A 12,200-nucleotide genomic window follows, 5' to 3' on the forward strand; every position below is an offset into this window, starting at 1 on the left:
GCTCCACGCTCAGGTTGTTTTTTGCAAGGGGACCCCATGCCCCTTCTCTTGCCCATAATATGAATTGCCTTTTCGGAAAAGCTTTAGAAACCTGGACCACCCTTCGACATCTAAAATGATTCACATTGCCATCCTCTCTGCTTTGTGGTTAGTTAGATGACAAATGTCTATAAAATATCAACCATCTCTTATGGAAAACCTACTCAAGTTCATATAGACTCTTAAATTGTCCTAACCTGGATCTCTAGATCAGAAATATATAATCATTCAAGGGTTCCAAGGAATGTAATGTCATAATGTGGGTAAAGCACACAGAATCCACATATAATATGTGAGGAAAAAAGGGGGAAGGAAAAAGAGAAAAGATAAGAGAGGACTCAAGGAGGGCAACCGTTGTCTCTAGCCATCATTTCTAAATGGAAGACATATTGTATTCTGACAACACCCTTTGTCGTCTAAAATACTCCATGAGAAAAGCATTTCACCCTCAAAAGGGTAGTAGACTGACTGGATTGTGATGTTTCCCGGGGGAAGAAATGTAGCACATACTTTTATTTGTTCAGATCCAGAGTCGAACCACTGTGGGCCTCAATTACTAGAAGGATCAAGATTATGGTATAGCATTCTTCTAGCAGGTTCCAGAACAAATGTTCCTGTCTTGTAATGATTGTCCATTGGTTTTAGGGGTTTCAGAAGTAATGGCTTTTTAGCTTATGATTAGGGTACTAAGCCGTTGACACACTTGAGAAATATTGAGCGAGAGGAAACTCTCCTTGTGAACTTTGAGGTAAGCAGTTGTGCCACAGGAGGCTGTGTTTCATCACAGTACAGTGGGAGGAAACAGCTGTTTCCTGGGCTTTACCAACATAGCACGATCCTGGCTGTGTTGGATGAGTACACCTGGATAGAGACAGCTTCCTTCTTGGAATGACTCAATGATGTTCACATGTGTACATGTCTACCTTCCCTCCAGCTAGAGATTTACAAAAAGTATTTTCAATGCTGTGGAATGGAGTCTTCATTGTTTCCTTTTTTGGGGGGTGGGTAGGTACTTTGAAGGTAATGGTATGTAATGAAACTGGAGAAACAGTGCTAGAATTTTCGATATCTTTTCTACTTTTTTCTCTTGATTTATTTTATTGAAATTTTACTTTGTTGGTTCACTTTGCTTGTTTTGTACTTTTGAAAAAGAGTTTAACAACAGATACAAGGCTGATACTCTACCTTATGTAACCACAACTTGATGCAAAGCCACAGGAGTTCCTTCTCAGCTCCTTGAGTTGTGTTTTTAAGTGCATGAGCAAACACACACAGAAGTTCTACTCTTCACCTGTGAGCAAATGGTCTTTTTCCTCTCCTTGGGATAAATTTGATTTTGCTGCTAATTCCAGAAAGGATATTTTTTAACTCATAAGGAAGCATTTTAATTTGTGATCAAAATTCTGACCCAACCTGGAGAGAAATTAAAGGAGATAAATTAGATGTTTCTGAAAAGAAGATGAAAACAATACATTGGCACTTCTCAAATCTCTCTTAGAAGCTTTGGTTGAATTCACAAGTGTAGTAAAAATCTTCTGTGATGCAAATTTCAGTTTTTATATGAGATCAAGCATGTTCATTGTAGTGTGATAGTAAACTAAAGTATTATTTTCTGTTTTCACAGATATCGACAAAGAATGAGCGCTGGGAATCATTCTGCAGCAGTTGTGTTTGTCTTGGTGGGATTAATACAGCAGCCAGAGCTCCTACTTCCTTTCTTCCTCCTGTTCCTGGGCATCTATGTGGTGACAGTGGTAGGGAACCTGGGCATGATCCTGCTCATCACAGTCAGCCCAGTGCTGCACACTCCCATGTACTATTTCCTCAGCAGCTTATCCTTTGTTGATCTCTGCTATTCCACTGTCATTACACCCAGAATGCTGGTGAACTTTCTTGGGAAGAAAAATTTGATTTCCTACTCTGAATGCATGGCCCAGCTATTTTTCTTTGTGATTCTTGTGGTGGCTGAAGGTTACCTCTTGACTGCCATGGCATATGATCGCTATGTGGCCATCTGCAGACCATTGCTGTATAATGTGATCATGTCCTCTAGACTCTGTGCACTATTAGTGCTCATTGCCTTCATCCTAGGCCTTTTCTCTGCTGTGGCACACACAAGTGCTATGATGAACCTGAGCTTCTGTAAATCCCACATCGTAAGCCATTACTTCTGTGATGTTCTCCCCCTCCTCAACCTCTCCTGTTCTAATACACATCTCAACAAGCTTCTCCTATTTATCATTGGGGGGATCAACACCTTGGTACCCACCCTAGCTGTTGCCATCTCCTATGTCTTCATCTTCTATAGCATCCTTCGTATCAGTTCATCGACGGGTCGGTCCAAAGCATTTGGTACTTGTAGTTCTCATCTCATGGCTGTGGGAATCTTTTTGGGTCTATCACCTTTATGTATTTCAAGCCTTCTTCAAGTAACTCTCTGGAGCAAGGGAAGGTTTCCTCTGTGTTCTATACCACAGTGATCCCCATGCTGAACCCACTAATATATAGTTTGAGGAACAAAGATGTGAAGAAGGCCCTGGGCAGATTCTTGGTGAGAAGGTAAGTCTTACTTTTGGCAAGGAGAGATGGAAGAAGGTAGTGGCTATAAAGAAAACATATTCTATCTATTTATTTTTACCTCTTAAAATATAGAGCATATTTGTTAGTGGTGCTGAGATTAATCTCAGAGGATCTTGTATTAGGCATTATACCACAGGGCAACATCCAGTGTCTTTATGTTAATAAATGCTTTACCATGTACCACTGACTCTATTTTCCAATAAAAATATCAGGTATTAGTGTTTTGTTAGGAAAATTGAGCTTTTTCTTTTGTATAAATGAAGTGATATATTATATTTTTCCCTAACCTGATATTCAATAGTTGCTTATTCAAATCTTTCTATCCCTATGGTTCTGGGGGAAGAGGTGTGGCTCATTAAACACTTCCCCCTTTCTTTTTTCTTTTTTCTTTTTTTCTCCTTTATTAATTTATTCTTGTTACATCTCAATGGTTATCCCATCCCTTGTATCCTCCCATTCTTCCCTCCCTCCCATTTTCCCTTTATTCCCCTCCCCTATGACTGTTCCTGAGGGGGATTACCTCCCCCTGTATCACTCTCCACAGTAGAGTGGAGAGTGGGATATGACTTTCTCACATACTCTGGTGCCTCACCTTTGACCATGTCCCCTGGAGGCGGGGACCATGAGACCTGGTGGCACTCAGAGGAAGGACAGCAATTTACCAAGAAGAAACTTGGTACCCCCTTTCATGAATAACCATGAATTGTTCTGTCTTTTACAAGCTCAGTAGTCACAGCTGCTTTGAATTCATGATTACAGTGACTGTTTCATATATGGATGGTATAATTTTACTGCTTTTCCCCCTGTCTTCTAGCTCTTACATTCCCCCCTTCCCCTTCATCTGCAATGTTTCTTGAACCTTAAATGGGAGAGTGGTAAAAATGAATGACATGTTTAGGTTTCAGGTTTTATCTATCACTTATTTGCAGCATCTTAGATAACCATGACTCTCCATTTACCAATACAGTGGAAAGAAGGCGATATGAGAGGCTGGAGTTAAGACCAAGCAAACTTCAAGATAGCCATGTATGGAAATATCAAAGCAGAAATTTTATTTCTTAAAAAAGAAAACCTGCAATGTGGCAGGCTGCTAACTTATATTGAATGTTTGTACAAATGAAACTGGACAAAAACAAAACAAAACAAAACAAACAAACAAAAGCCGGTCGTGGTGGCGCATGCCTTTAATCCCAGCACTCGGGAGGCAGAAGCGGGCGTATTTCTGTGAGTTCGAGGCCAGCCTAGTCTACAAAGTGAGTCCAGGATGGCCAAGGCTACACAGAGAAACCCTGTTTCGAAAAACAAAACAAAACAAACCAAACAAACAAAAAAGAAACTGGATTGTAAGTTTATCCATTAATCCTTGAAAGGACTAGATAAATACACAAGAAAATAAAGAGAAACACAGAAAAAACACAGTTGCAGAAAAGATTGGCAGTTTCAGTCTTCAGCTTCTGCTCAAAGTAATTTAACATTTTTACTTTACAGAATATTCAGGATCCTTGATTTCTGTTTGGTTCAGACTCTCCTGAGTCAATAGTTCTTTATAGTAGGACAAGATAAAGACAGTTTATACCAACCCCATTATGATTTATTATTAAATATAAATTATTATTCAATTAGCTGCAATATAATATATCTCCTAGGAGTGTAGGAATGAGGAAATAAGGAAAAGTTACTTTTAATTGCAGACAGTATAATAGCTTACTCTTAAGTCCCTAGAAAATCAGTGATAAAACTAACCTACGACTTTAGTAAGGTATCAAGAGATACATTAACACTTAGAATTCAGTAGGAAACTAGCTACAAGACATAGCGTCAATATAAAGCAATGCAGAGATGATAAATATATGTGTATCCGTGAGGGGAAAAATAAAGTAAAGAATTTATTTGAGGGACATCCTAAAATACTTCCAAAAGATCCAAAAGTTGACTTGAGTAAGTAAAAGCTTAATATTTGGGCAGAATTACACAACTTTTAAAAATGTAACAGAACACTAACAAAATCCCCATAGCAGTTTTTATGTTTCTAGACATTTATTTTTACTTTAGAGAAACATCATCACACACAAATTGTCCAGGGGAAGTTAAAGTGCATGATACTGCACATATTTCAGAAGACAAGGGTTACTTTTGACACATTTATACATTTTAGAGCATTGCTACAGTAAAAATAACAAACAATGTGTTTCATGACTCTTAATCTCTTTCCATAGAAAATACATGATTTTCACATTGTCACAATGGACTCGCTATTGGTATTTCTATCATGTCATATAGATAGGTAGATTATAAATATGTGCTTAACTTTTCTTTATTCAAAGTAATCATATTTTATTATTTAAAATACTATTATATGGACTTTTCATAGTCTATTCACTTAGTTACCTCAGGGTATGTTATTCTATTACAATTCAAAGTTGCTATCAGTTCCATACTGCTTGATTTATATATATATATATATATATATATATATATATATATATATATATATATATGAAATACTTGTACATTGTGTTAAGTGAACTCTGAATCAGTTATTAAACTGCCAACCTGCTTCTGAATGTGGTAAATTTTAAACTTTTAACATTTATGGATAAATGTTACAGTTGTCTGCATTTAAAGGCAAAACTTGAATTCATGTTTTTATTTTAATCTTATCAATTTTAATATGTGTATATTTTATGCTTTTGAATTTGCTTTCTCCAGTGAGAAATGATACAAAATATGTTTTCATGTACTTAGTGTTCACAGTTCATTCTGTGAGTACTTTTCTTATAGATAACACATACTAATAATACAATTATGTAGAGGCTCACTCCCAGAAACTCACTCATATCTGCTGAATTATTGGGTATTGATATAATTTGTTATGATTAAGGTCATTTAAGCTTTATTTTCCTGCATTATGAATAAATATACTACCAATAATGATAGTGACTCTGTTTTTATTACAAATATGTGTTATTATTCAGATCAGAAAATTTTGTATGAGAATTATATTTTTTGGGTGTTTTTGTTTTTGTTTTTGTTTTTATTTTTTTATCAATTTATTCTTGCCACATCTCAATGGTCATCCCATCCCTGGTATCCTCCCATTCTTCCCTCCCTCCCATTTTCCCCCGACTCCCCTCCCCTATGACTGCTCCCAAGGGGGACCTCCTCCCCCTGTATATGCTCATAGGGTATCAGGTCTCTTCTTGGTAGCCTGCTATCCTTCCTCTGAGTGCCACCAGGTCTCCCCATTCAGGGGACATGGTCAAATATGAGGCACCAGAGTTGTGAAAGTCATACCCCACTCTCCACTCAACTGTGGAGAATGCTCTGTCCATTGGTTAGATCTGGGCAGAGTTCAAAGTTTACAGCCTGTATTGTCCTTGGCTGGTGCCTTAGTTTGAGCGGGATCCCTGATTTTACAAAAAAAATTTGGGGCAATATAGGTGCTTGAGAAAAGCACCAGAAGTGTGATTTAGGTTAAAGGCTTGATGTATCACAAAGCCTTCATTTGAATTTCCAAAAAGTGATTTTTAACAAAAAATTTAAAACTATTTTGGCAATATAGGTGCTTGAGAAAAGCTCAAAAAATGTGATTTAGGTTAAAGGCTTGATGTATCACAAAGCCTTCATTTGAATTTCCAAAAAGTGATTTTTTACAAAAATTTTAAAACTATTTCAAGAGAAATTATTACTATACTCAAGTTACTGAGGAAAAAACAAAGCTCATAAAGTGTAACAGATAATGTAAAATGAATCACTTCTACTTACTAAATATACTATATTCTTTGTACATGGTACATAACCAAGTCATTTTATTTGAGGCCTACATGAGACAATTGGGAGAAGATGTCTTTAGACAAGGCTTTGCCATCTGTAGGACCAACCAAGGGTCACTATTGATTTCCTAACTTCATTGATCAACATTTGGCATCTTTTTCACTACCCTATCTACTGACTTAGCACTCTGTGTTTATTTATTCAATAAAGAGAAAATGCAGCTTAGATCATATTCCTTCTCTTAATAAATGCTTCTGAATTTATTTATTTAACTTTTGAGATAATATGATATTTATATCATTTCTCCCTACTCCATGGCTGATGTTTCTGCACAAGCCAATTTTAGTATCTCAAGGATATCACAGAAGTAATAATCTCATTGCAACTAAAGTAGGGCAATTAGAAGGTGAGAGTCATTAGAAAGGTAGCCAGGATACAGCCAAGTAATAATGTCCCCATGGCCAGGATGGCACATGTTATCTGTGATCATTAAGTACCTTAGAGGTTGGCATATGACAACAAAGCAGTCATAGGCTCTCACTGTGTACAGAAAACACTCATTACTACCCAGGAAATTGTAGAAGCTCAGATACACAAATTCTGCATAGGCGGTGGCTCTACAATTTCCTGAGAGGTAAAACAGGATCTTAGTAGAACACAGTGACAGCTGGCACAGGAAGAAGTACATGGGTATGTGAAGCCAAGTGGATTATGACTAAGTTCCCTACTAAGGTGAAGAGGTTGAAAAACAAAATCAGGACAAAGGCATGCTCTCCAGACTGTGTGTGGGGGGGTGCACATCAGCATAAACTACCTCATAGCTTTGAGAATGACTGACTTCAAACCAGAACACAGACTTCCAAGACACAAACACTGAAGTCAAACCAAGGGTTTTTCTAATGCATATGTTAATTTTATGTTTAACAAACACACTTACATTGTTGGAATAGATCTACATCTAGAAATAAGAGGAAAGCAATACAAATGTATTAGTATAATTGAGGATTACTAATTTTTGATGAGTTGGATTAAAGTCCAACCTTGATTTGTACTTTATTTATACTGAGGTTGTTTTGTGATAGATTATATTTAAAATTTTAGGCAGTACTAATCCATTTTATTAATTACTTTGCTAAGCAATAGGAAGCAGAAAAAGAAAGGGAGATAAACTTCCAAAATACCCACATTCAGAAGAGATTCTCTTTCTTCCCTCCCCTTGGTTCTTTCGTTTAGTTGGAAAGTGACTTAAAGTTCAAGGGATGAGATTTAATGAAAGGAGCTTGTGCCATAACCAGGAGACGGTGTGAGAAATTGTTTTCCCAGAGGCAGAGCATACTAAATAGTTATCCAATAACAAATAGTCAATTTGAAAACAAACATTCATGTAGCATTATACAGACTAAGACGTTGAATTTAGGAATATATACAATAAACTAAGGCCATGAATTTGAAAATATAGCAAAGGGAAAATATATGGATGAATTTGGGAAAGGAAATAAAAGAGCAAAGGATGAACTAATTTTATTATAATGTCAGAAATAAAATAAAATAAACTACTTTAAAGTGAATAGACAGCAGGAAATCCTTATTGCATTTAGAGAAAAGTCAAAGTATAATTACAGAACTTCATATTCTATTTTCTCTAAGACTTCATACAAATAATGTTAGATTCTTTGGGTAAAAGAGTAAACAGCTGGTACAAGCACTTTAGAAATAAATCTGGTGCTTTCTCAGAAAATTAGGACTATCTCTATCTCAAGACTCCTGGGCATACACCCAAATGAATCTCCACCATACAACCAGGATCAATAAAGTCAAAACTTACCAGGGCCCCGAGCGGCCTGTGGAGGTTGAAGCACTAACCAAGGATCATGTACGGATTGGACCTAGATCCTCTACATAGATGTAGCCAAAGGAAGCTCAGGCTTCATGTGGGTCCACTAGTAAGGAGAGAAAGGTCTGTCTCTGACATGGACTCTGTTGCCTGCGTTTTGATCACTTCCTCAATGGGACTTCCTTGCAAGACCACAGAGGAAGAGAATGAATTCAGTCCCGATGTGACTTGATAAGCTGGGGTGGGTTGGTAAGGAACTCTTCCTTTCTGAGGAATAAGGGATGAGGGATAAAGGAAGGAGTGTAAGATGGGGAGAAGGGGGGGGATATAAAGTGAATAAATAAATAAATTAATAAAAATTAAAAACATCTATTTTTACTGGAAAATAAATAATAAAATTAAATCAATAAATAAATGCCCGTAACGTTTAAAAAAGTAAGCAGCATAGAAAAACAATAACAATGAGAAATAGCTGAAAGATTACCTTTGGATATGTCAGACACCCAAAGGCAGAAGACTGTATTGAAGAAGTGTGATGTGAGCAGCTTGGGCAATGTTTAATAGCGTGAGTATGAAATTTGTGCTAATGACATTTACTATTCGAGTCTTAGACACAGGAAGATATCACTATTAAAATGTTGAGGAGAAGGCTGAGAGGACGAGCATTCGATGTTTTTCCAGATGACTCTGGTTAGGTTCCTGTCACTCATATTGGGCAGCTACCACCACCTGCAACTTCAGATACAAGGCATCTGATGCCCTTTCCTGTCCTCTGTGACTACTGGAATACATATGCCGTACCATAACACAGACATATACACATGAATAAAATTTAGATTGTTCAGAAAGACAACAAAAATTCAATTGTCAGCTTTTGAAGTACCTTCAATAAATTGAGTGAGAATTTGTTTTTGTAAGGTTTAATTAAAATATAAAACCAATGCAAGAGAAAATTGCTATTCCAAGCCACTGAGGGGAAAAAGTTGATACAACCTATGAGGGGAAAAATAAACATAACTATTCTTTCTTTAAAAAATATTGCTTTCTTTCTAAATTATATCTTGAAATTTCCATTACTTGTACCTGTCTTGAGCCCTTATAGAGTAACCAGGTAAAGACAGCATTAGACAGAGGGCCTTGACAGCCTCAACATCTGCCGAAGCAATGAGTCCAGTCACCATTTCTCTTTTGAGGCTCTGATTTTGTAGCTATTAACTGCCTTGCATATGGCCAAAAGGATTCATGACCCCCACATATATTTATTGTTGTACTAATAGAAAACAGTATGATCACCTTCTTTATTCTGTTTAATAAAAGTTCTTTTATAGAAAGGAATAATGATTATGATTCCTAACTGAGCCCAGAAAATTTTATATGGCCTCAACCTTACATAAAGAACTCAACAGGATATATTAAGGAATGTGTGTGTATATATAAACACATACAAGCATGAAATAAAATTAATTAAACAAGAGGTAGTGAATTTGAAAGACAGTGAAGAAATCATTTTTTTCCAAGCTAAGAGATGATAAGTATAATTTTTAATTTATTGAGCTGGTTCTGTCATTTTTACTAAAATAAAATACTATAAAATGAAATGCCAGGAGTCATCCTGTTAATGGAGCTTATTAGCCATGTGGGATTTCTAGGAGGTGATCCAGTATTTTGTAAGGTCTGTACCATGATGCACCCCCAGAACTGCTTCCAGCCTCTGACACGATGTCAAAAGCCATTGATTTGGGGAAGTTCAGTAGGCACGAGAGATCTCTGGAAGGGATCTAGTATTTTGCAAGGTCTGTCCGTGATGCTCCCCAGAATTGCTTCCAACCTCTGGAACCCCAGTTAATTGTGCACTTCTGCATCTCTCTAAAATCTGGCATCAGAGGCGGGTGTAGTGGCGCATGCCTTTAATCCCAGCACTCAGGGAGGCAAAGGCAGGTGTATTGCTGTGAGTCTAAGGCCAGTTTGGTCTACAGAGCAACTCCAGGACAGCAAGGCTAGAGGCAGGGCCAGCCTGGTCTACAAAGCAAGTCAAGGACAGACAAGGATACACAGAGAAACCCTATCTCAAAAACCAAAAAGAAAAAACACTTGGCATTGTTGTGAACAGTCACTTGCTGGGTATTGACTAGTTCTGATTGAACAAACTCCTTACAGGATCTTGTTGAGGATATATTGCTTGTTGTTCAGATGAATTAATCCTTGATTATGGAATTCCTAATATGATTCAAATAGTTTAAAATTTAAATTGTTTTGATCTTCTAAAACAGTTTTAGAGAGTTTATGGCTGCAATAAATACCTTTGTGGACCTCCAGATGACTCACTAGGGATATATCGCCTTGGAGCAGATTTGTGGCCTTAGATAAGCCTTCACTTCAGATAGCACTATGAATCCTGGTATTCACCATAAATATTGGCAAGTTGGTTTAAACTTCCCATGAGACCAAGATATAATGGGGCTGCCTAGAAATGTCTAAACTAAGCATGAGCCTTAATGTCTAAATTTACAAACTGTTCTGTTGTAATTCCTTATACCTTGTCACTTTGTGGCATCATATGCTGTCATTTCAAATTTACTCTGTTTCTTAAAATGAAAGACAGATAAAATAATTGTTCTGAAATCATTATGAACTAAGAGAAAGCTGGGTAATGTATAGCTACATAAGCCCTAATTGAAAAGTCATATATTCTTGTAAGTTTTAGACCCTGTTAACCTTTAGGCTTTGTCACTCTGAACTCACTACGAATTTATGAAATGGATACGTAGATAAGAAATGTTTATCTTTAGATCTGGGTCCTGGGGTCTTCCTCAAACTAAGGCACCAGCCAAGGAGAAATAGGCAGTAAACTTCGAACCCCTACCAAGACCTAGCCGACGAACACGATATTCTCCACTGTTGAGTGGAGAGTGAGATCTGATTCTCACGTGAACTCTGGTGCCCCTTTTCTGACCATGTCCCCTGGATGGGGAGGCCTGGTGGCACTCAGAAGAAGGATAGCAAGTTACCAAGAAGAGACTCGATAATCTTAGAGCATACATAAGGGGAAGAAGTCTCCCTCAATCACAGACATAGGGGAGGGGAGAAGGGGGGGAGTGGGAGGGAGGGAGGAATGGGAGGAAACAGGGGAAGGGCTAACAATCAAGATGTAATATGAATAAATTAATAAAAAAAATTAAAAAAATGAAAACAAAAAATAAATAAATAAAACGTAACATGTTGTATTTTCAAATTTATGTGTTTTTGTGATTAATTGTCCTTTTTTGGATATGTATGAGGTAATTCCCCTTTCTCAGAAGTATAAGTACGGTGACCAACAATAAAAGGCATTGAAATTGGGCTGCGTAACTTTAGTTGAAGTTAAGATGCCTAACTTCATCCACCTTTTCTCTTGAATATATGTGGGTGTGTGCGTGGTTTATTATTATTTTTTATCTTTCTCTTATTTATCATATCTCTGTAGATTTACAAATAAGTTAGTGGACTTGGGGCTTTACCTTTACCTTTTAGGATCAACAGGCCTAAGTTTACATTAGCTTACTGGAGATCTCCACAAAGAGGCCTGTCTACAGAGCAAAGAGCTTCCTTTTATGACCCCTGTGTAGTCTCTATCTCGAAGCTGCTTTTACAGGATCAGCTATAGGAAAATTGTGGTTAGTTTAAGTTTTCCTCCTTGGCTGCAGTACAATCCAGTTCTTAGAGAAGAAACACTGGGCTCCTATTTTTCTTTCTTCTTTTGATCCTGATCAGTTGACTGAGCCATTAGCTCTAGCTACCCAAGAGATGAAGCAAACTAGAAAGGCACTTGCATCCAGCCCCAGACTGGTAACTCTAACCAAGGAAATGAAAGACATGTATGACAAGAACTTCCTGTTTCTGAAGAAAGAAAATCAAGAAAAGGGTTAGAAAGATCTCCTATGCTCATGAATCAGTAAGATTAACAAAATCTAGATGGCCTTTTACCAAAAAGCAG

The 12,200-nt window shown here is 37.1% G+C and overlaps 1 protein-coding gene across 1 annotated transcript; it reads left to right on the forward strand.

Annotated features, from left to right (window-relative positions):
* Window positions 1-1,676: 1,676 nt before the first annotated feature.
* On the forward strand, window positions 1,677-2,602 carry LOC311598300 (olfactory receptor 8D1-like; the record flags this gene model as incomplete). The annotated part of the gene is given in 2 exon segments (XM_084783335.1): window positions 1,677-2,424; window positions 2,427-2,602. Coding segments are annotated over 2 exon segments (924 nt in total).
* Window positions 2,603-12,200: the final 9,598 nt, after the last annotated feature.

This window comes from Acomys minous (assembly GCF_964271855.1).
Source record: "Acomys minous genome assembly, chromosome: 5".
In the NCBI taxonomy this organism is placed as follows: Eukaryota; Metazoa; Chordata; class Mammalia; order Rodentia; family Muridae; genus Acomys; species Acomys minous.